This window comes from Ambystoma mexicanum, chromosome 4p (genome assembly GCF_040938575.1).
Source record: "Ambystoma mexicanum isolate Mex_15411 chromosome 4p, UKY_AmexF1_1, whole genome shotgun sequence".
Lineage (NCBI taxonomy): Eukaryota > Metazoa > Chordata > Amphibia > Caudata > Ambystomatidae > Ambystoma > Ambystoma mexicanum.
The window spans coordinates 167,831,781-167,857,696 of NC_090927.1; the positions used below are offsets into that span (position 1 = coordinate 167,831,781).

Sequence of the window (25,916 nt, forward strand, 5' to 3'; positions counted from 1 at the left end):
AGCCCTGCATGCCCATCCTCAGTTCTCCTGCCGCTCTCCAACTGACTCCTCGTAGCCACGTTCTCTCCGAACCTTCCAAGAAGCCTGGCTTCAAGTGGCTGTCCCGTTGTGAAGATAGCCACACTATACGTTTCAAGCAGAAAGCCAGATTCCCAGTTACTCAGTGAGGTGTTCTACTCTTGCTGTTAGAGGTGGTTTGCCACCATCTTCTGCCCTATTTGGCAGAGAAAATGCTTTGTGGTGAGTGTTACTTAGTCCTAGTCTTTTCAGATCCCTTCAACATAAAAGATGCACTCAAACTGTAGCTCTTCATCATTCTGCTATACATTCTGGGTATGCCCCAAACGTGAGCGTTGCTTGCACCCTTGCAAGCCCCCTATTTGAAGCCAGTCAATGAAAGAAGGATGAGCTAGAAGGTGTCGGAAAAAAAAGAGTGGCATAGGAATAGGAGAACAGGTAACCTCATTGTGCACATTTCCGCTCTTCGTTCTGACCTTCTGGCACCGAATAACACACACAAAAGGCAGCATGGGACAGATTGTTAGGACAGTTTTTCTAAAGTCCAACTAAGGGCTTCATAAAGCCATACATCTGAGGCAGTACATAAATCCACTCTTAGTATATGGCTGTATCACCTGAGAACATTTGGTGGCGTAGACAGAACAGCCAGGCTTATTTTAGGAGGGAGAGATGGCTGTAGCTTGGTACAAAGAAATTGTAGCATACATATGGTCCAAAGAAAAACTGAAACACTATGTATTGTACAAAAGATAGTTTATTAACCCCTGAAGTGGCAGGCTATTATTGAAGTCTATGCAAAAAGGACGAGTATACTCGTCCTTGGCACTTAAGGGTTAAATACAAGTAGGGCCAGATAAATCTTGGGGAAATAAGTACTATGACATATCATATAAACACAATTCTAAAAACCAACTCAATACTTAAGGGGTACAATCCAAAGTATAACCTTATTAAGAATAGCATTCAGCAGTTCAAGGTGAGTCAAACCTATCACACATTCTTGGGGAGTAAAACCAGGTTAGATATACTTTCAGAATACAGTCAGTAATTCCTGGATAGTAGACCCTGTCAATCATGAAGTGACACTCAGTTAGTGAAACTCATATATACTTTCTGGATAGGCCTTAAGCTACTCAATGACAAGTATATACACGCAATAACTATTTCTGAATGCACTCAGCAATTCAAGGAAAGTAAAACCCAATTACACATGAAGAAAGACCCAAGGTATGGAATGGCCCTTATGACTATTTTGGAAATCCTCTAAGCAGATGCAGGTGATGCCCGACCAAGTGTTACAAGTTTAGAAGAGCAGCAGCTGTTCAAGGTAAGCAAGGAACCATATACTTTTAAGAGGGGCTTCAAGCAACTAAAAAGCAAGTATTAACTCAAGGATTGTTTTAGGTCTGTATGAAGCAGATCAGGGAAAGTAAACACCAAATGTACACTTTAAGAAGAACACAATGGTATTCAAGGTAGGTAAACCCTATTTTAAGCTTTTACCCTCATTCAGTTAAGCAATGATAAAACAGTACCAACACTTATTACTTTTCAGAAGGGGCAAAGCCACTTATATACTTTGTAGAGGGCAAACTGCAACTCAAAGCTAAGTATTACTTAAGGACACTTTGTAACTTCTTCTTTCACAGAGATACAGTTACCACACTAATTCTTTCAGCAAGTAAGTACCTATACCCTTGTTATTCAAGACAGAATCCTCTTCTTATCCAATCCTTTCCTTGTCTTTTGCATGAGTTCTCTCAGAGGCATGAAGAAGGACCCTAGTGGTCTAGGTGCCATCTGTAGGCAGGTTGAAATAGGTTTCAATTGCAGGAAAGTCAGAGTTCCATAGGAGATCATCTTCAATGACAATGATCTTCTTCATTTTAGACAATGAAGAACTGTGCGTCCCAGTTTTTACAAGGATGGTAAATGCCTCATTCAAAGAGGGCATAGTGCATAGGGAGATTAAAGAAGGGATCATCACACCCCTGGCCAAAAAGGCCAGTTTGGATCCAAAAGATCCAGGTATTTTACGCCCAATTACAAATTCTAATTTCATTCTGAAAATCCAAGATAAGATTGCGACCAATTCATTTCAGAAGCACATCGAAGCCCAGGGAACGCTGCACGAGCAGCAATCAGGGTTTCGAGCAGCGCATAGTACTGAAACCGCAATGTTGGATTTACAGAATCATATGTTGGAAATAGTGGATAGAGGCAAAGCAGGGATACTAATGTTACTCGATCTTAGCGCAGCCTTGGACCTAGTGGATCACCAGCTACTTCAATATGTCTTAGACAAAATAGCAGGCTGTTCTTCAGCCTCTTTGGCATGGATATCATCATTTCTTAAGGATCAGCGGGCCAGAATACACTGGGGAGATACAGTCTGAGTCTGCAGCTATTATTTTTGGAGTTCCGCAGGAAGCGAGTCTTTCTCCTCTGCTTTTCAACCTTTATATGAGAATCCTCTGTACTCTACTGGAAAGCGTTGGCGTATTCTTTACGAATGATGCAGCCGATACTCAGTTAAAATTCGAATTAGAAGGGGACTATCACAGATAGTGACAAAATAGCAGAAGTTTACAACATCGTAGACCACTGGATGAAACAACACTAGATGTGCCTAAATAACACCAAAACTGAGTTGATTATCTTTGGAACAAGTCAGGCTAGAGCCAAGCTAGGCAATGAATACAAAGCTTTTGTCATTAAAGAAGCAAACATTCCAGTACAGATTAACAGGCTGATTCATGTAATTCCTCTCTAAAGTGTCACACGCGGCTGGCGCACAGCGTGCCCGTGCGAATGTCTGCGCCAGCCGCGTGCGATAAAATCAATTCCCGCGCACAGCGTATTCATGGATTCTCGCCTCCAAAAGCAGACGTGGCGCAGAGTGGCGCAGCGACCCTGCAGCAGCGCCAGTTACGCCCCCAAGAACGCCCTCGCGCAAGGAAAAGCCATCGCAAAGGACTGCGCCAACACTGTACCAGTTTACCGGACTGGCAAAAGCGGGGAACGTGTATTACGGGCGTCGGGAACACGCGTGCGTGAGAAGATTCACACGCGATCGGGCCAGGGGGAGCGTGTGCGTGTATATCAGGGGTGCGCGAGAAGTTCTACACGCGAATGGCCTGGGTGCGTGTATTTCAGGGGTGCGCGGGAAGTTCCACACACGATTGCCCTGGGCGCGTGTATTTCAGGGGTGCGCGGGAACTCCAACACGCGATTGCCCTGGGCGCGTGTATTTCAGGGGTGTGCGGGAAGTTTCACACGCGATTGCCCTGGGCGCGGGAAGTTTCACACGCGATTGCCCTGGGCGCGTGTATTACAGGGGTGCGCGGGAAGTTTCACACGCGATTGCCCTGGGCGCGTGTATTTCAGGGGTGCGTGGGAAGTTCCACACGCGATTGGGCTGCGTGCGTGTATTTCAGGGGTGCGCGTGAAGTTTCACACGCGATTGGGCTGCGTGCGTGTATTTCAGGGGTGCGCGGGAAGTTTCACACGCGATTGGGCTGCGTGCGTGTATTTCAGGGCTGCGCGGGAAGTTTCACACGCGATTGGGCTGCATGCGGGTATTTCAGGGGTGCACGGGAAGTTTCACACGCGATTGGGCTGCGTGCGTGTATTTCAGGGGTGCGCGTGAAGTTTCACACGCGATTCCATCAGGGTACGTGTATTACAGGGGTGCGCGTGGAGCACCACACGCGATTTCATCAGGGTACGTGTATTACAGGGGTGCGCGGGGAGCACCACACGTGAATTGCACGTGTGGGTCCTCCCAGGTGTTCCCTCTACACCCTCCACGGCCCCTGCAGGTGGCACACACCACAGGGGCCTACCCTGCACATGTCCTGCAGGCACCCCATCCACCATGGCCATGCCCCCCAGCCAACCCACATGTCAACTTGCACTACTGCCCACCAACGCATGTCCCCCTGCACCCCCAGCCACCAGGGGCACCCTCCACCAGGCCCCCAGCCATGTCTCCCACCCCCCACCCCCCAGCACTGCGGGGCACCTGCCAGCAGGCCCCCACCCATGTCCAACTCATGTTCCCCAACCCCCTCACCCCCCAGCACTGTGGGGCACCTGCCAGCAGGCCCCCACCCATGTCCAACTCATATTCCCCACCCCCCCACCCCCCAGCACTGTGGGGCACCTGCCAGCAGGCCCTCACCCATGTCCAACTCATGTCTCCCACCCCCCCACCCCCCAGCACTGTGGGGCACCTGCCAGCAGGCCCCCACCCATGTCCAACTCATGTCTCCCACCCCCCCCGCCCCCCAGCACTGTGGGGTACCTGCCAGCAGGCCCCCACCCATGTCCAACTCATGTCTCCGACACCCCCCCCCACCCCCCCAGCACTGTAGGGCACCTGCCAGCAGGCCCCCACCCATGTCCAACTCATGTGCCCCACGCCCCCCCACCCCCCAGCACTGTGGGGCACCTGCCAGCAGGCCCCCACCCATGTCCAACTCATGTCTCCCACCCCCCCACCCCCCAGCACTGTGGGGCACCTGCCAGCAGGCCCCCACCCATGTCCAACTCATGTCTCCCACCCCCCCACCCCCCAGCACTGTGGGGCACCTGCCAGCAGGCCCCCACCCATGTCCAACTCATGTTCCCCACCCCCCAGCAGTGCAGGGGCACCCTCCACCAGGCCCTCGCCCATGTCCCATCCATGCCCCCCTGCACCTGGGTCCCAACAATCCCCAATCATGTCCGTAATGGCCATCCTCCCCTGCCAAAAGGCCCAACCAACTATCACATCCTCCCACATATCAAAGGCAATTACATGTTACACACCCAATGTAAATAATGCAAATGAACACATGTCTGTCACACACAATGGCTGCAAGTAAATGTTAAAACACCCAACATGACATGACATGACTCCTCCTCCTCTGTGGAAACCACCAACCTGGATGGCTCCTCACTGTCTTCCGCCGTAGCAGGCCCCTGTGGGGGCTCACCCACCCCTTCCGCTGCAGCCGTGGGGGCATCCCCGCCGCCTTGCTCCACAGCGCCTTCTCCGCCCTCTTCTTCACTAGCCGCTGCGTAGAGGGAGACATAGAACACAAGCATCAGGGTACTGTACAATGGTCCCCTAGACAGGAAGCAATAGCAGATGAGTGCCACTGTCAAAGTACACTTCCATCATGTCCCTCCACAACACGTCAGTCCAGGCAAAACACACACAGTGACAGTCATGGTGCATGCCATGGACATTTCCATACATGTCCAATGGACTCTCGAAACATACAATGTAATGGAACTCACATGCATCATGGGTCATGCCTATCACATGCACACACTTCACCTCAGTCACATCCATCTGGCCCCGTACACCCCAATCACAGTGGATACAAGGATGACTAGGCTGCATCAGTGAATCTGTAAATTGTCACAGACATGTGTCATGCATCCATGGCATTCACAAGTCACAGACACGCAGGTCAGGCACACAGACATGGATACCATATATGTACCTGGCATCAGCACCCATCCCTCACCCCCACCCATGTCCAGGAACAGAGACTGCCATGCTCTCATGTGTACAATCTGCATAGGGCTCCCCATGTCGCATTTAAACACATGCAACAACCGTGCGGTTCACACATTACTGGTCGCACATGCATTACCATGATGTCCCTGCACACATACATGCATACATGGCCTATGTCACACATACAGGCAAGTATCAGACAACCAGCACACTGCAACATGCCCTGTCTCACACAGCAATGCTTGGCCACTTACCGCTCAACTCCAGACGGGTCTCCCTCTCAAGGACCTGGGCGTGGAGCGCTGGGTGTACGCGTTCCAGGACCCTCATCTGGATGGAACTCATGCGGCCACGGCCCCCCTCCACGAGGCGCCGGGCCTTTATGAGGGTTCTGGACCTCAAGTCCTCCCAGCGCTTCTTGACCTTCTGGATGGTGCGGGTTGCCACCCCCTCCGCGTTGATGGCAACCACACAGTCGGCCCAGATACTCTCCCGTCCTTCCTTGTTGGGGCCGGACGATCCGAAAGGGCATCATACTGCCCCAGGACTTGCTCCACCAGGACACCAACTTTGGTGGCAGTGAAGCTGGTGCCCCTCTGCCCCTCTGGCCGGGGGTTGCCACTGGTGCCAGATGTTGATGTGCCCGACATGGCAACCCCAGGGGCACAGGGGCAAGAGTGGGTGGGCAACTGTGTCCTTGGGCTGGGCTGTGGAGCGAGTCGGGAGTCTTCTGTTCCAGCAGGGGTGGACACAGCAACTGGACGCCTGCAGATGGCTGATGTGCAGGCACCAAATGGCAGGGCACGGTGGCAGCAGGCAGGCAGGCAGGCAGCAGCAGATGGCACATGGGAGGCTGCTCGGGGCACTGGGGGGGCAGTAATTCGGCCTTCTGGGCAGGAGCGTGGTCTTCTGTGTGTTTTCGCGTGGCCAGCTTGATACGGAGTAAGCGCGTCTGTGATGTTTCGCGCACGGGCGTTGCCCTGGCAGGGCTTGGAGATCGTGCGTGCCTTTACACTGCTCTGTACGTGCTTTTCGTGCGGTGCGTGTGTTTTCCATCCGTTGGGGTTCACACGCTATTACTTCACAGCGGGTGTTGGCTACGCGTTCTTCTACACGCAAGGCAGACGGTGAGTGGTACCCCACACCCCCCAGGCCTGATCGCGTGAAAAACTTCACGCGCACCCCTGAAATGCCCGCACACGCTCCCCCAGGCCCGATCGCGTGTGAAAACACCCGCGAGCCCCTGAAATACACGTACCCCACTCCCCCCAGGCCCGATCGCGTGTGAAAACACCCGCAAGCCCCTAGAATACACGTACCACGCTCCCCCAGGCCCGATCGCGTGTAAAAACACCCGCGAGCCCCTGGAATACACATACCACGCTCCCCCAGGCCCGATCACGTGTGTAAAAACACCCACGAGCCCCTGGAATACACGTACCACGCTCCCCCAGGCCCGATCGCGTGTGAAAACACCCACGAGCCCCTGGAATACACGTACCACGCTCCCCCAGGCCCGATCGCGTGTGAAAACACCCGCGAGCCCCTGAAATACACGTACCCCGCTCCCCCAGGCCCGATCGCGTGTGAAAACACCCGCGAGCCCCTGGAATACACGTACCCCGCTCCCCCAGGCCAATCGCGTGTGGAACGTCACGCGCACCCCTGAAATACACGCACACGCTCCCCCAGGCCAGATCGCGTGTGAAACTTTGTGCGCACCCCTGAAATGCCCGCACGCAGCCCAATCGCGTGTGGAACTTCTCGCGCACCTCTGAAATACACGCACACGTTCCCACAGGCCCGATCGCATGTGAAAACACCCGCGAGCCCCTGAAATACACATACCCCGCTCCCCCAGGACCGATCGCGTGTAGAAACACCCGCGAGCCCCTGGAATACACGTACCCCGCTCCCCCAGGCCCGATCGCGTGTGAAAACACCCGCGAGCCCCTGAAATACACGCGCCCAGGCCAATCGCGTGTGGAACTTCACGTGCACCCCTGAAATACACGCACACGCTCCCCCAGGCCCGATCGCGTGTGGGCCTTCTCGCGCGTGTAGGACTTGGGCGCACATTCTTTTCCTGCGCAGGGACGCTACCGCCTGCTTTCGTGTGGCGGACATGTATGGGCCTGTGTGCGTCTTTGGCCGTGCACTGTTTTTCCCTATTCGATTCCATGAATACGTGTTGTAGGCGAGCGTGTGGGCGTTCTGCGCACTTGCCTCCTGTACTTCCCCCGTGACGCCCACATTTTCACGAGTTGTTCCCCATTCTGCGTGTGACGCCCCGTGTTACGCCTACTTTTGTTATGTGCGCCGCGCTATGTGCGAATTCGCTGTGGCCTTATCGCACAGCGTTCGATGACCTGTGCGCCAGCGTGCGGCGGCGTGCGCCGCACACTTTTTCTGCGCACATCCCACATTTCGCGCGTGCACGGACTTCCATGAATTGATGTGCAATGTTTTCTGTGCGATAATCGCACTTGCACTGCGATTTTCGCTATTTCTCTGCGAATCGCACGTTTTCGCACGCGTGCACCGTTTATTCGGCGCACATTCATTCCATGAATCGGCCTGCAAGTATCTCCATAAGAATAATTCCTACTACTTGCGCCTACTGAGAGCAATTAGACCATTCCTGAACGAGGAAAACACAGCCACCATTGCCAGGGCATTAATCCTGCCACAACTGGATTATGGTAATGCCCTGTTGCTCGGAGCTACAAAGAAGGAAATCGAGAGATGCCAAATAATGGAAAATGACACGGTTCGTATAGTCAAGGGGATCAAGAACCGCGAGCATATAACGGCAGGAAGGAAATCCTTACATTGGCTGAGAATCGAGGATAGAATTACATTTAAGTCAATGACAATAGTTCACAGATGCCTATTTGGAGCTGCACCTAACTATTTCAAGAAACAATTCTCAAGGTACAGCCCCAGGCGACTTTTAAGATCAGCTGAGCAGGGCTGGCTTAACGTGCTTCACTTCCAACAGGGTTACTGGCTCTGGTAAATCGATCCCGGTGCAAGCAGCCATATATTGTAACAAGCTACCCTCTACCCTCCGGCAGATTTTCAGGAAATTATTGAAAACTGTTCTGTTTCAATAGGTAATGTTACCAGACATTTTAGTCCGCTAGTACCTGCTCTATTTGTTGTAATTCGTCTGTCTGTTATTTTTTCCTGCGCCCTGATGCCCGTGGGCTTCCGGCGCAATATAAGTATACAAACAAAAACATAAACAATGAGTAAGTATTCACTTTCAGAGTTAGGTAATGTGTTCAGGGACTTCTGAGAAGGCTCTCTATATGGGTTCCAGCATTAGGCCTGGGCAAACTCCCAACAACATGAATCACCCAATCACACTCACAGGGTTCACACAGGACTAAGGGTAAGTATTACCCAATGTTGGGGAGAATGTTAATTGCTGTGCTAATTCCTTTCAAACTTAGAGAACCCCAGCTCTTTTGCTGGACTTAGGACTTTTTAATTTTAACCCCTGAGTGAGTGGGACCTTTTTCTCCCACTCATGTGTTTTTACCCGATTTGGATTTTGTGTTTTCACTGTTTTTGGAGTCTGACAAACTCCATACGCATCTGCGTTTTGTATATTGACACACAGCACCTGCAGTGCAGTGCACTGAGAAATCCTTTCGCTTAAGCTTTAATTACCTCTTCTTGGGTGAACTAAAGTTCCCAAGAATAGAAAAGTGAAATTGACTTTACTTACCTTTTCTCTTTGTAGGTCCAGCACACACCATCTTATGTGGAGTGCTGTGACCCTACTTTCTCATGTAACATTTTTATGTTACTCTCACGACATTAAGTGGTTGAATTTTTCCTACCATTGTGCTTTTCTACCGCAGGCTGAACCCTCGGCTGCAGTACAGCAGCCATGGGTGACCATTTTATCAAAATGGCCCCTGTCTTCTTTTTTCACCATGTTCTGTTTGTGAGGTCTTTCTTGGCTTTTACTCTGTGCGTTGAGACAGGTTTGAGCCCTTTGTTTGTCTTGACTTTGGCGTGTTTCAGCCTTGACGCCTGCCCCTGGCTACAGTGTGTCTGGAAGGACAGGATGTGAGGGTCTTAAACTCCCCTCTCCTTTGTCTCTAGGAATGCCTGAATGAAACTAGTCCTGATTGGCTGGCTGTCTGTCCTTTCAGGACAGCCACCCTGCTGTGTGATTGGCAGCCTAGGCTGTGCATGGTAGAAACCTGCTTAAAAGGCGAGGATTTTTGCACTTCAGGCTAAGTCGACCACTGGGAGAAACACCAGACGAAGAAACCGTGAACAAACTTACTGCAACCTCCTGGACTTTTGAATTACCTGGTGAAGCCCTGCTGCTGTGCTGACCTCCTTTTTCACCTCGGCAGAGACGCTTCGGACGGAACAACTTCTCCCATTGGGTTAGTGGGACCAACTAACCCTGAGACGAACTCTACTGGACTACCATCCCTGACTTGCTGTGCCTCTCCGTTGCTGCTAGAGCCCAATGCACGGGGTTGAGTATCCATAGGTGAGTGCTTCGTCTGCCGTGGAAAAAAAATGGCTAGAAGCTCCAGGAGTCTCTTAAGGACCCTCTAGAAGCAGGACCTCCAGATCCATAGTCCCCTCACCAGAGTGCAGGACCGAGGGAGTGAAGGAAGTCCAACCGGTGTCTGTGACCCGCATCAGTGCTGTTTGCGAAGCACTGAAACCATGAAGTGCCGCTGAACCGAAAAGAGCCCGTAGCTGCAGATGACTTCCTCGAGAACTGCCGCAGGAGTCCTCCACACGTCCTCCCTCTTGTCCCCATGACTGAGGCTCAGGAACCAGGGTCTGCATCGCTGTAGCAAGCTGGAATCCAGCTGGACCACTCTTCTAACCAGAGGTTCTGTTTAGGCTTGGGGTACTTAACTGGTTGCATTTAGCCACGCCTTTCTCACTGGGGAATTGCATTGGCTACCTTTTTCGAGTTGACTTCAACTCCTTTCGCACAGGTTTCACAGCTTGTGACCCTACAAGTGATTTTCTGAACTCTTTAACTTTGTGCAAGACTTTTATCCAAGAAGTGCATCAGAACTAGACTGTGTCCAAATGACTTTGGCTATCCTGGCTCCCTAAAGGCACTCTTCTTAATCCATTGACTTTGATACTGCGTGTCCCTCGTAGGTTGTGACTTGTTAAACTTTGTTACTGCTGGGAAAGGCTTATCTAGACTTCATTGGAGGATTTAGTTGTCCTAACACATTCTGAGAATCTGTTCTAACCCTTTTGATTCCCTTAACATTTTCTTTCTGCAACTCTGAATCTGCAAAATATGCTTGCGTAATTTATAAATGCAAATACTATCCTTGTGTTAGAAGTCACCTCTGGGTGTACGAGAAGTGTGTGATGCATATCCAAAGATTATTCACTGGCTCAATTGATTCTGAAAAGTAATTTCCAAGTTGATTCGGATTGTAATCTTTTACCTTTTTAAAGTGTGCTTATATAAAACTGACGTTAAGTAAATAAATAACTATTTATAACTGAAACCTTGAGTGTAAGTGTTACTTGGCTACTTGTATTTACGAATTTCAATGGTACAGCTCACATTTGCCCCTCTTGAGGCCTGGCTGCTCAATCACACTACCAACTTGTGTAGTACAGACCAACAGGCGGTTTACCTAATACCAAGCAGATATGTTTTGTGTAGTCTCACCCAGTGTGACTGCACCAATTCTTACCTAACACCCAAGACCACACAGTACCTTAGGAGAAAAGCTTCTGAGTGGATGCAGCATCACAGGACCCGGTCCATATGTTCTTGGTCTGGAGACGAAAGAACTGGGCACTGCATGGGAACTTGCAGCAACAGTCATCGGAGGAGGCTTCCAGCTAAGGTATCTTCATGGATTCTCCCTGCTCATTGGGTTTGACGCCTTTTTACAGCAGTGAGATGAAGAACTAATATCGCTGGTCGGATTCTCTTCACACTCTCTGTCCTGCACTCTGCTGAGGACACTTCAGGGATTCGAATTGTGTCTCTGCAGACCCAGGAGGAGGACACCAAAGTTTCAGACGGATTCGACTTCGGAAGACCATGCACCGCACAATGGCTCAAGCTCTTGGGGTATTGCAGCCCAGCAAGGTTGCAGCATGGCATGGGATGGCTCAAAATGTAGGTTTTCTTGAGACTAATGGATCTCACCAGCCTCTGGGTAGGAGTCGTCTCATTCAGGTGTCGAGGTTGATTGGAAGGAAGGGTTACATCAGGCTTCGGTTACATAGCAGTCTCTTGGGTCGCTGGAAATCGCCACAGACGTCCTTTCTTCATCTTCCTCTTCGGATTCAGCTCCAGTGCTCGACTTGTCAGCAGCTTCTAGGCTCGGAGTACTTATCCAGAACTACAGCATAACATCTACATTCTCTCCATGCATTTTACAGAAAGGGGCTGTCTGGCTGTCCATTCAGGACAGCCAGCCCCCCACTGGGGTTTGGTTCCTTTCAGGCAAGGTGGAAGACAAAGGGATGCAGAGTTTTGGACTCCTTTCGCTTCCTACCTTTTCAAACACTCTGGAGCGTTCGCAGGGAGTACAAACGATTCCCGTCAGAGACAAAACTTACACTGAGGTCGTTCCCACTTAAAATGGCTGGGGAAAACCTCAGAAACTACAAGCAAACGAAAAAAATGGCTAAAAAAGGAGCCCACCATTTTGGCAAAACCATGGCCTTCTGTGCATTGACGAGGCTGAACAGCTTGCGAGTAATAAGACTAAAATGTCATTAAGGTAAAACCACTGCCACCAGCCATTCAAGTAAACATGCAATAATAACAAAAATCCTACAGGTAAGTAAGCAAGGGGATACATTGGGCCTCATTACAGGTTGGGCGATCCGGAATTAACAGTGGCGGTAAACCCGCCGCCACTGTTAATTCCAGACCGCCCGATCCCGAGTCCTGCAGGCGGGAGGTGATGTTCCCGCCAGGTCTGACCTGGCGGGTGTAACACCGCCCACCTGCAGGCGGACGTGGAAACACCAGCACCATCACGACATGGTGCCAGTGTTTCCACTTCCGCATTACCATTGAGTCCAATAGGACTCAATGGTAATGGGGATTTACCGAATTCCGCCTCCGGAATTCCCGGGACACCAGGGTCATAATGCCCTGGTATTTCCGGTATTCACGGAGGCGGAATGGTAATACGAGTCCGGCGGTAACCAGGCGGTTTTACCGCCTCGGTTACCGCCGGACTCGTAATGAGGCCCTTTGTATCCCCACCCCCCAGCACTCCACATAAGAAATGTAAAGGGGATGAAAATCCTTCTTTACTACTTGGGAACAGTAGTTCAGCAAGTACATGAAAGAGAAGTTAACAGGGCAGCCCAAAGTGGCAACCCAGCCTAAGCCCAAAATGTATAGGAACCTAGAACTCCAACCATACACTATGGACAGAAATAAAAAAAAAATCACCCATAAAAAAAGTAAAAGACTAGGTGAGAGGGTAAAAAGATTCTCCTTCACCTAGGGACAAGGGAGAATAATCCCCAAGTCCAAGCAAAACGTTCTGGGGTTGACACAGGTCAGGAATATTTATCGCTGAAATGGAAATCTTACCTAGGAGAGACTATTTCTGTGGGCTTCTTGGCTGCATACAGCAGCACTGCTGGAGGATGAGCAGAAAGAATATGGGATGTCGTTTCAAAAAAACTGTAGCCATCCCTGGTGATATTGTGTGCGTTTTGCTGAGTCGGAGGCGAAAAGGGTTCGCGGCTTGACTTGCGTCACTAGGTACTTTCCTCTAGTGACTTTCCGACAGCTGGCAAAGTGCTGCGGCGCTGCAGTGCTGTGGTTTTGGATTTTGCGTGTTGGAGTAGTGGCTAACTTGAGCTAACCTGAGCTCTGAATTCTTGGAAACTCTCGGAAAACTCTGGCAGGGTTGCTACGGCAGTGAAACTTTCTTGGTGGAAGAGCGTGGAGCAGTGAAGGGTTACAATGCCAAGGGTTTGGGTATATCTCCCACCTCCTAAACATGCAGTTTGCTTTCTAGGACCGTCTTGTTTGGTGGGAACCCATAAATCCCACCTCCCTGTGCATGAGTGTCTCTTCTTACCATTTGTCTGAAGTTTGGTAAGTGCGCTCTGCTTGCTTCCACTCTTATGTACGGCTCCTGTCTCTATGAAGTCTATAAAGAGATATGGCCTTCGCAGTGACGCGATTAAAACAGGAAAACGCAACGCAAAGTACTGCCAAACACCTTAATGGGCCAAATGGCCCGCCCGCCCTAAAAGAGGAAAAAAAGATAAAATAAACAATAATACCAATCTGTAGATGAATTTGTCTTTTTGGAGGCTGCTCCTATGTCTACACAGGTTTCTCCATCTATAACTATACGCTCTACAAGATGCTGTAATTGCATCTGACCTACCTCCACTTGCTGACCCATTGGGCATCCTTGCTAATAGTTCCCCACATTGTTCTCCTTCTCTGGACAATAATGGTTCCCTCCTAAAGAAATTCCTTTGGGCCGATCACGGCCAGTTTTAATAACGTTATTGTTACAAACCTTTCAGTCAGTCCTGACCTTGTAGCTCTGATATCTTTCTCGGAGTCTTCGTACGATGATAGTGACTGTGATGAATTTATATCGATTGCCATGGGACACACTCCTACCGCTGGTGGCGAGATCTTTTTTTTTTTTTTTTTCATCAGCTAACACCATCCTTTCAAAAAAAAAAGAGGCTTACTCACTTTGTGTTCAAATATAGCTGCAGAACAACGCAAGCCGAAAACCATAGTAGCTAAAGTGATAGATGTAATCCTCGACGGTAGTCGTGATTGCTCCATCCAGAAAGTTGTCACTGATGAGACTATAATGAGTGTTGATACAGCCAATGACCTACAACAGATTAAGAGTGCCATGTCTGGAGTGGAACAAGCAAATATATCTAAAAATATTCCACCGCAGGATTCATTGAATATTATTGCTGCCACGGAAGAAGATGCCATCAAAGCTTTTTGCAATAAATTGTCCATGATTGACAGCCTCTCAATTGTATGTAATAAAATATGTCGGAAACGGCAAGTTACCTGTGACTCTTCTCAATCTGCAAAACAAGTAGCTTTTTGTAATGTAATTACTACTCGTCTAACACCTAGCCATAGCACTTACATGGCGACCTCACCCACATCAAGACAAAAGGTCATCACGAAGGACCACAGTGATGGTACAACAAGGCAAGTTGTCTTGCAGGGTCCTATAGATAAGTGGGTATGCACCAACCAAGCGCAATTATCAAACCCAACACCTTACCAGAATACGTCCATTCCTACTTGTAAAAAGCCTGAGACTAATCTGCAAATTAAAACTGTTGAGTTCTCTCGTGCACCGTTGGCTGCGGTCTTGGATGCATCTAATGTAAATACAATTTCAACTGAAGTGCTTTCTTTCCCTCTCGCTAATCAGCTAACTGTTACCTGTCATAAATATGAAGAAACAAATGCTAATCTCCCATTGGGCAAGCTAGTGAAGATTGATTAACTATCTCCAAAAACCGATGGCCCTTTTCTGAATCATTCCACCCTCATGGCAATCTGGAGAACCATTCCCTGACTTCCTTCCATAAGCAGCCATGACGTCTAACAAATTGAATTATCCAAGTGGATCCGCGCATCTAACTGGGTAATAATTGAATTTGTGTCTCTTGCTGTTGTCATTATTAGCAGGGCCGCCGTGCCCAAAGTGTATTGTCTGTTCTCCAAACTGCACTGATAGGCCACTCCCACACTATACAGGTGTCTCATCCCTAGCAGGGCCGCCGTGCCCAAATTGCATTGTCTGTTCTCCAAACTACATTGATAGGCCTCTCTCCCACTATACAGGTGTCTCTCAAACTTAGCAGATAGAAGGCCGCCTGCCCAAATTGCATTGTCTGTTCTCCAAACTGCACTGATAGGCTTTTCTCCCACTATACAGGTGTCTCAAACCTAGCAGGGCCGCCGTGCCCAAATTGCATTGTCTGTTCTCCAAACTGCACTGATAGGCTTTTCTCCCACTATACAGGTGTCTCAAACTTAGCAGGGCCACCGTGCCCAAATTGCATTGTCTGTTCTCCAAACTGCACTGATAGGCCTCTCTCCCTCTATACAGTTGTCTCAAATTTAGCTGGGCCGCCGTGCCCAAAGTGTAATGTCTGTTCTCCAAACTGCACTGATAGGCCACTCCCACACAATACAGGTGTCTCAAACCTAGCAGGGCCGCCGTGCCCAAACTGCATTGTCTGTTCTCCAGACTGCTTTGACAGGCCTCTCTCCCACTATACAGGTGTCTCAAACCTAGCAGGGCCGCCGTGCCCAAATTTGCATTGTCGCTAAGGGAGACAGAGACTAAAGAGAGCCACTGTTAGAACCCAACTATATAACTATCCAACCCTTAACTCCACCCTTACATCCCGACCAAGACAACAACTAGACTAAAACAACTCGGAATCCTACAATGCAGCGCAAACGACACACCCAGAGGGAAAGAAGAGAAGAAAGAACAAACACCCTGAAACTTCCACTAAGAACCGCAACAACAGAACACACCCCCACAGACAGGTTCAAAGATCGGACCAACACTGAAAGAAGAGACAAATCCCTTTACCTAACTCCATACCTCACTGAGACCTACTCAACAGATCGAACCAACGCGACGCCAAAACCAACTACACTGAACAACCTACCAACATCACGAAGAAGGACAAACCCCACCAGATACAACAAGCACACAACTGAAGCAATAACACCATACATCACCAAAGCAAGAAGAACCCCCAACCCACAACCATGTCCCCTGGAAGATGAACCAGATGAAAACAAAAACCCTAGGCTAAACCTAGAAGTACTACTCGAGAACGCCGACAACCTGAAACCTGCTCCTGAACAAGATCAGAAAACGACCCTAACAAAAAAAGGCAAACCAAGCTACACCTCTAAACTCCACTGCAATCTAATAAATGCAAGATCCATGTCAAAACACTCTACAGAGATCTTCGACCTACTCGACGATAACGGCATCGACATCCTCTTCATCACAGAAACTTGGCTGGACGGCAACTACAAAATCACACTCCAAAGCTGCCTCCCAGCAAACTTTAAATGCCTTCAAATAAACAGGAAAAACAAAAAAGGAGGAGGCATCGCAATAGCATTTAAAGAGCAGCTGAAAATAAGAACAGACAAACCACTCAACATCCCCAACTGCGAGTCCATGATCATACACCTAACAGCTAGCCCAAAAACCAAAATCACATTCATCCTGGTGTACAGACCCCCAACTTATGATGCATCCTTAGTCGACAACTTCATAGAAGCCATAACTAACATAGCCATCAACCACGAACACCTAATCATACTGGGGGATTTCAACATCTGGTTCGAAGACAGTCATGCCAACTCCCAAAACTCACTGATTGAACAACTCGCCACCATGAAACTACGACAACTAGTAAAAGGGGCAACTCACTTGGCAGGACACACCTTGGACGCAATATTCGCAGAGGAAAAACTCATCACCACGGCACCGCCAATACAAATACTGTGGAGTGACCATCTCATCATCCCATTCGTAATCACTCTGCCTACTCAAGTCTACATCCAACCTCCCAAACTCACAGCCACCACAAAAGGAAACTGGAAAGACGTCAAAAAAGGCAACCTATTTGAACAACTGGAGTTAACCAAGCCCTCAACAACAGAACTAGACCTAGCTGACCTAGACGGGAAAGCTGAGATACTACACAAATGGATTGCAGATACAATTGACAAGATGGCCCCAGAAAAACCATTCACACCATCAAAAAAAGAGCAATGGCAAAATGGTTTACCCCACTACTAAGCACCATGAAAAAAGAAAACAAAAAGATGGAAATGGAATGGAGGAAAGATTACAATCCAGACAAAAAAACAATGTTCCAGAAGCACATTCGCGCATACAAGAAGGAAATTCAAAAGGCAAAGAGAAGGCATTATAATGACAGAATCACAAATGCCACCAACACACAAAAAGAAATGTTCCGTATCATTAAAGAAATGAGAAACCCACCAGGCTGTGACAACACCCCAACCCCCTCGGAGAAACTATGCAACAACCTTGCAGACCACTTCAAAAAGAAAATCAATGACATCCGACAAACCATCCAACAGAGACCAACCAGCAGCGACTTACAACCAAACATCAAATCAGAACCGCAGCACAAACTCAATAACTACCCTCAAATATCAGCAGAGGCATTCGCAATGCTGATAAAACACAGCAAGAAAGCGGGCTCACGGATGGATCCCTGCCCCCCGGACATCTACAAATCAATCCTCGGACAAGGAACACCAGCAGAATACATCAGAAACCTTCTAAATCTATTACTGGCAACAGAAACAGTACCAAGGATCTTCAAATCAGCTTACATCAAACCACTTCTGAAAAACACAAGCGGGGACGTAGATGACCTCTCCAACTACAGACCAATCTCCAACATCCCCTACACGGCCAAACTCCTCGAAACCTACGTATACAAACTAACCCAAGAATACGTTGAAGAACACCACCTGCTAGACCAAGCTCAAGTCGGCTTCAGACCCACAAGAGGTACAGAAACAGCACTACTATCCATCTGGGATGACCTAAAAACAAACGCAGACTCCAACACAACATCTGCCCTTATCCTGCTCGACCTCTCCGCAGCCTTTGACACAGTTAGCCATGACACCCTAACCAAAAGACTAGAAGACATAGGCATAACAGACACAGCGCTACGCTGGACTAAATCATTCCTAGCAGACAGAACTGAAACCGTCTGGATCAAACCCTTCAAATCCACCCCACGAGTCAACGACTGTGGAGTACCACAAGGATCCTCACTATCACCACTGTACTTCAACATCTACCAAACCCCAGTAATCAGAATCTTCAAGAAACACATCATCAAATGCTACAACTATGCAGACGACACTCAAATCATCTACAAGATCGAAGACACCCAAGCCGATCATTCAAACTTAACCGACTGTCTAAAAGAAGTCTTCAACTGGATGAATGCCAACAACCTGAAAATCAACTCAGGAAAAACCGAAATCATGATCATATCCAAAGACCAAGAGAAGGAAACCGCCATCCCGTGGCCAACGGAAATGGGATCTACACCATCACCATCTAAGGTAGTAAAAAATCTGGGAGTCCTGATGGACAACACCCTATCCTTAGAACCGCAAATAAACGCAACAGTCAAGAAATGCTTCTTCCTCCTCCACACGGCAAGAAAAATACTACCTTTCCTCTCCTTCACACACAAAACACTCACCATCGTCGGCCTCATCATGTCAAGTATCGACTATGCAAACAGCCTCTATCTCGGTATACCGGAATACCTACTGAAGGAGCTACAACGGATCCAAAACACTGCAGCCAGACTACTCCTCAAACTATCCAGAAGAGACCACATCACCCTGGCCCTAAAAACACTACACTGGCTCCCAGTAAAACAGCATATCTTCAAAACAATGTGCATAACGCACAGGGCAATCAGCGGACAAGGAGCAGAATTCCTACAAAAAAAAAAAATAATCTACAAGCCAACGAGACCGCTCAGGTCAACCAACGAAATCCGACTGGAACAAAAACCTTACATCAAGAAGAAACTCAGAGGCACCGCTTTCTACCACTTAGCCGCGTAAACCTGGAACAACATCCCAAAAGTAATAAGGAACACCAAAGATCACCTTAAATTCAGAAAATTACTAAAAACCTACCTCTTCAACACCAGAGACTAAAACCGAAACAACAATAAGACAAACGACTCATCAAAAAAGGACATTGACAAACCCCTAGAACCGACAGAAGTACCCTGGGCACCAGTAGGGCTGACGCTGGACACAGGGGTCCACCCGCGAGACCCAGAGAAACGGATGCAACTACTCCAGCCAACCCTTACCATCCCCCACCGCCCGTACAGCCACAACTAGGTACCACGGGGCTGTGGAACGGACAAGATACCACCAATCACCACACAATCGGGTGTATGGACACTAGCAGCTGCGCTAGTCATGTGGAGGGGGTGAGGAGCATGCAAGGTTATTAAGGGAGCGGGCGGAGGGGACAGCTAAATCCTCAAACGGCCTCAAATGCAAACGGGCACGTACCTCCTGAGGCTCAGGGTGTACAAGCATCCCGTTGTGTAAGATTACACGAGCCCAACCGGTTCAGTCCAGGATAGAGATGACTAATGAATACCATTAACAATTTCCTTCTCTGCATACGCCTCTCAAACTCCAAACCAAACACAACCACAAACCTCTAGCGCAGCAAACCGCACGAACTTCACTACACTGCAACAACAAAACAAAAACACACATAGACTCGCACATCAGCACACGACGACTACCGGCCGCATACACCCCAGGCCCAGCCGACGGAACCACCGGGCTGAGGCTGCCAACAGCACATCACTGCAATCTTGCACTTTTCCAGCCTCCACCCACTAACCCACCCTCCCCCCCTCTTTCAGAGCCGCCAGAGCGCCAGGGGACCACTCCGGTGGTGATAGTGCGCGGTACAAATGACCTTTAACATTAACATTATTGAATACATATGCCGGCATTCTGAAAGCAATGGGCTACAGACTTAACTTCTGTTGTAGGACGGACGAAGGATTATGCTTGCATCCTGACAACTTTGCCTCCGGCATTAGATATTTGATCCCCTATCCAAAGCTACAATATTCTAGGCAACCTGAATTCAAGCTTGCCCATCCATATCCCCGTCCGAGAGATGTTAGAGGAAACTATCAAATGAAGGATCTTGCGTCTCAAACAACTATTGACTTCAATATCACTGCAATTCCCTTAAATGAGTGTGCTGGAATATTCATTGCTTTCGCTCATTCAGAGCACACCCTTTGGGTATGGCATCTATTAAAGCTAGTGATCATTTTTTTTATTACAACAGACCTGGTCTATGTAAGCCTTTAACATAGATGGTTATACTATATTGCATACCCATGCTACTCGCGGTGATAGAGGTCGCCCTCGGGGTAGATTGGCAATTGGAGCACAGACGTTTTCATTTATAGACATATAGATTTAAATGTTTGGTATGCAGCCACTCTACTGTTTTCTGAGCATGGTGATACTAAAATGAAGAAAATGAGGATCAAAAATGACAGGAAAATGTTCCAAGAAATTATTTTTGAATGCTTCCTGTCTGAATATGGGAAGAATGTTTTGAGTTTGAATCCTGTAGAACACAGGTTATGCTTCCCCTGTAACTGGGAATAAGCGGTTCATACCCCTGACAGGACATGTGCAATTGGCTTTCTTAGCTGCCCAAGATCACAAATCATGCCCCGAGGCTGGAAAGAGGAGGTAGGACACTGGGAGGACTGGACTAAATAATATAGGTGCAGTGGCACTACATGTGTGTTCAAATATGTTTAGTTCACTAAGCTGAATATATGTGCATTTTGGAATGCTTGTTCAAGATTCTTTGTTGTTTTCTTAGCAACCTCCATTGATCAATTGTCTAGCCAGCAATTTGAAATATGTGCTCCCTACTTAAAGAAATATCATAGCTATTTGTCCATGAAACAGTTGCCTTCAAAGCTGATCTATGTTCGAATGACGGCGGTATAACACCAAATGCAGCTCCAGTTGCATCTTCAATGGCCGGTGGTATCCTTTGCTACTGACTGATGCCTAGAGTGGGGACCCCCTGCCGCCTCAGCCAGTTTATTTCACCTCACCCCATCCCTCAAGCTCTTCCTAATTCCATGACTTCTCTTCCTTCCACTCACCCCTGCTCAACACACTCTTACTTCCTTGAGGGTCTTGCTCCACCATTTTGTGTTTTCACGAAGAGCTGTGTTCCCACTCATGCAATCTTCTGCATGATGGCATGGCATGCAGACTATGTTCAAAACACTTGCTGCCTTAACACACCTTAAACAGCGACACATAGTTACCGTCTGCAAACCATTGCTTGAATCTGATAAATGTGTTTTTGTTTGAGCCCCATAATTGGAACCAGGTTGTGCTACTGCAGTCTGCTATTCCTAGGCGCCCATGAAAAAAGTCTCGGGCCTTCTTTAGGTATGCTCAATTCCACTGCTAAAACAGTCACCAGCACCCCAAGAAGCAAATATGTTGCACCTGTTCCAAGAAGATTGCACAAGTTCCCACAAAAGAATAACATTGATTGATTGATATTTTATTTCTATCGCGCTCGTACACAAGTGTTTCAGAGCGCAAAAAGCAACAATAAAGGTTCTTACTCTGACTTACATGTCCTGGCACTGTGAGATTCTGTAGTATCTAACAATAGGTTCACCCTGGATTCTTTAGCCAGAACTCTTTCATAAACATCTTCAATTTGGTTAAAACCATGGGATTTGTAATCGAAAACGTGTTGGCATTACTGGGAGGAATGAAAAGTTGCATCAATGGATTCACTCCTATAAGCTGTTCTGTTTGGTGAATGAAAGGGCATAATACCACTAGTGTAGTTGGGGAAACGCCTGAGAAAAGTGATGAACCGCTTTACTTTTCTTGTCTCTGGGGTCAAGGCCGGTACCATGGGGCCAAGCGTCTCTGCCTGGCTTGGTTGTCAGCGGAGGAGGACCCCGTGTACATATACTACAACACCCGCTGGCTATTGTTCCCGGTCTTCTAATTCCTTCTGTGGAGGTTTCACGGGCCTGGATCGGAAAGGGCAATGTTGCGTCTCTCCTTGTCACCCTCTCGGTTCGCTCCATCTTTCTACTCCTCTTGAACTGCCATGCTGAGTGTTAGCTCTCTCGTTGTGCAGTCTGCCTTGCCTGTATTGTGCTCTCATGCTCCACCTTCTATACCTGTGGGGAAGGGAATGGGCCATCAGGTGTGTGCGAGTCTGGGCAATTGCCTGACTCGTCTGACTCTGGGATTGGGGCATGTCCGGTAGACGGCTTTGGTGTTTGTCCATCGTCTTTTGTGGTGTGCAAAGTGTTGGTGTCGGAAAAGGGGGGTAGAGTGTTAGAGTATCCTACGGAGTACGATGTGGAAAAGGTGTTATAAGAAGGGGCATACCGCATCTCACCCATCAGTGACCCACTTACACTCCTCGTGGACCCTCCCAATCCTGGTGATCACCCTCACTGATCCACCGTCAGGACCTGGATCCAATAGCGATGGCCTTGTCTTGGCCACTTGGATGACAGTTCCCCAGACATTAGAAAGCGAGGCACCTTCAGGTTTCTCACACTACCCACATCGTCATGGCACTTTGGGGTATAGTTTTTGACATCAGCTTACCAAAGACCAGTGGTCATTCCTTCTTCCAAATCCCACAGCCAACGTTTGTGAAAGTTGTTTGTTTTGATCATCCAAAGCCCACATAACACTCTTAATTCTGCAATATATTTTCCTGCTAGAGGAAATCCAGTGATTGGATTTCATCAGGATACATATCTCTTTATAGACACCTAAGTAAGCAAGGATAATACGGGTATGCATTGGCCAAACTTTCATCCCATACAGCTAGCAGTATAGTCTCAGCAAAACCCACTGCAGGCTGCAGGTCTCAAGGTGTTTCTGTAGAGTAGATTGGAGACTAGAGTGTTGTACAACCTATAACCATACATGAAACGCTAGTTATAGTGCAGGGCATTTTCTGTTGCCGATTGCTAGTATGCCAGTCCTGAATTTTCATCAAGAGAGTAGTCGATTAAAGCAATATCTAACACCTTCACAGATAGGACATTTGGAAAATGCCAAATCGGCAGGCAGATGTAATTGGCCATAGGCAGTTCATGACTGGTTTCTCATTGATCAGCTTGAAGCGAAAAGGGTCAAAAGGAAGCTGTGGTAATGAAAGTGCTGTGCTGCAGAGGCCCCTATTTGGTGCACTGAAAATTTAACCTGTGTCAAGGAGCAAGCAGTTTAAATATATTGGAAATCCTAGTTCGTATTAAAGATATTTTGATTGAGGGATCTTGCTTGTTTGTGAATAGATTATCTGCAGTCAGAGAAGATTGGCTGCCACAGGGCTTTAGGCTTAAGTCAACAAGACTTGATATTAGTGGGGACAGCAATTAACCATGGAATGCTACTGTAATCATGGGAATTCCTTCAGCCTTTGGAAATATGTAGTGTAGGCTGTAGGATTACAGTTAAAGTCTCAAAACAGGCTTACAGGAGCAAGCCTTCACAGTCCTGTATAGGAGAAAAGACCATGAGATTATAGAATTTATGGCATGCTGTCGAGACGTATGAGTTGTAGTGGTCTAAACGTGACTTAAGGTGTAGTTGTCTAAATATGTGTTTGTGTTGTGTGTAAGGCATTACTGTACAGGTCTTCGTTGAGGGACATACATTTGGCTCGGAGCTGCAGTTCCTAAACCGACTTCACCAGCACCTACAGGCGCATGGGCTACACCTGAGAAGGGAGGCGTATGACCAAATCTCAGACCGACCAGTGCTGCTCTTCTGCCCTGTCGTCTCTCGCGTTGGCACAGACATCAGCAATGCTTTGGAGAAAATTCATGGTAAGCAAGCTTTTTTGCAATGACGTTCTTGTTCAGATCATGCTGCAGTTTGTCCTCATGAAATCCTTCTGAAATGTTTTCTCAAGCACTTAAACCAACTGCTGACGTAATCAGTGTGTGACATGCAGGTCACTGCTTTACATCCATTCAGGCTCCTACTACAGTGTTTTGTTGTAAATGTGTACCCTTGAGTTGGCCAATACCAAGCACTTTTTTTTTGTGTCTTGTCTTTTCATTTCATAGTGTGAACTATATAGCCATATGTTTATATGCAGGTTTATCTGACCAGGCATTCTCACTATTATTGAACTTTGGAAGTGATTATACATAGGGCTGGGCGATTTGGGCCAAAAGTCCCATCTCAATATTTTTGGGCTGAATCTCGATATGATATCTATCTCAATATTGTTTATGTGGGTTAAATGCTCAATCGTAAATCACCAACTACATGTGAGATGTCACCAACACCTTTTTTTTGTTATAAGACATTGATCAAAATAAAGTGCAAAAACAGGGTTCATCTTCCCGTTTGAGTATACACACAGCTGTGTAAATCTCAAAATGTAAGTAAAAATTGTAGTTTATGTAGTAATGTGTGTTTGTGTGTGTATATATATATATATATATATATATATATATATATATATATATATATATATATATATATCTTGATGTTAACGATATTGTCTCATCCTATATCGATTTAGAAATTATATCGTATATCTCCAAAACTGTACCTACTTTCCCTGCAGCGATCTTACAATCGCTAGCACATCAACACATCCATGGGCTGAGGTTGATGGATGATTTTGTTAAAAATGTAGATGGATCCAAATATATGATATAGTGGAATAGAAGTATTTTCATTAGACATCAGCTCTTAATTCTAGAGTTTGTTATAGGCGAGGACAGAGACAACACATCTGTATATCTTGCTTCGTGCCCTGCAATTGTTTTTCCAAATAGTTAATTATAGTTCATAAACATGAAAGAGTAAACTTCAATTCCCTTACATACAATGGTTGCATAGCTATTATTGCAAACATGTACAGTCCTGCTTAATCCAATAGTGTGTAAAATATGATCATCAAATGAAACTGCGTGTCTTGTAAGAGACTTGTTCAATCACCAATAGTTTACCTACGATGCCAGCAAGGGCATTGGGATGCACATAGGGTGTATGAGGTCAATCCACTGGGCAATGTTGAATAAGAAGACTGAGTCTCGTTATAGTTGTTTGCACTTTTTTTAAAGAATAGAATACAGTGCATCTTTGGCTGCGAAAGAAGGCAAGGGGGTGGTGCTGGGGAGTTCCCAGTGGTGTCAGGAATGTCATATCATTGTAAAATCTCATAAATATAGCTTCGGCAGAGGCAAAGCTGCAGGACCTCCCTGGCCCATGCTGTATCAGATTCCTTACGTGTATCCTCCTGTCTATAATCCTCTGTATCCACCATCTCCTCCAGGCCCTCACCACTGTACACTTATTATTCTGATCAGATCACCCAGTCTTTGGTATGGTGGGAAGTGGATGCTGTATGGATCTGGGTGTTACTGAGGAGCAAATATTTGAAGAGGAGGGTCTTGAGCTAATTCCTGAACTGTAGGAACGAGGAGGCGATGTTGATGGGGAAGGAAGTTCCAGAGTCTTGGGGCATAGAATGAGAAGGCCTGTCTTCTGTTTTTATCCTTCCTGCACCGGCGGAGTTCAAGTCTGCACGTTCTTAATTCTAGTGGATCGTAGGCCTCTGTAGATGCTGAATTACTCATTGAGGTAGTTATATGATACCTGCCATTATGGTTATGACCTCATCCATAATGACATCATCAACTCAAAGAGATGGGTTTAAGACAGCTGTAAAAG

General features: G+C 47.6%; 1 protein-coding gene across 3 annotated transcripts in view; it reads left to right on the plus strand.

Moving 5' to 3' along the window:
- The window catches only part of LOC138453101 (uncharacterized), a 133,439-nt gene that overhangs the window by 89,056 nt on the left and 18,467 nt on the right, over positions 1 to 25,916 (plus strand). For all 3 annotated transcript variants that reach the window (XM_069605619.1, XM_069605618.1, XM_069605620.1), the window contains one exon: positions 23,846 to 24,052. In XM_069605619.1, the coding sequence (XP_069461720.1) occupies positions 23,846 to 24,052 (207 nt within the window). The remainder of the gene's footprint in view (positions 1 to 23,845; positions 24,053 to 25,916) is intronic.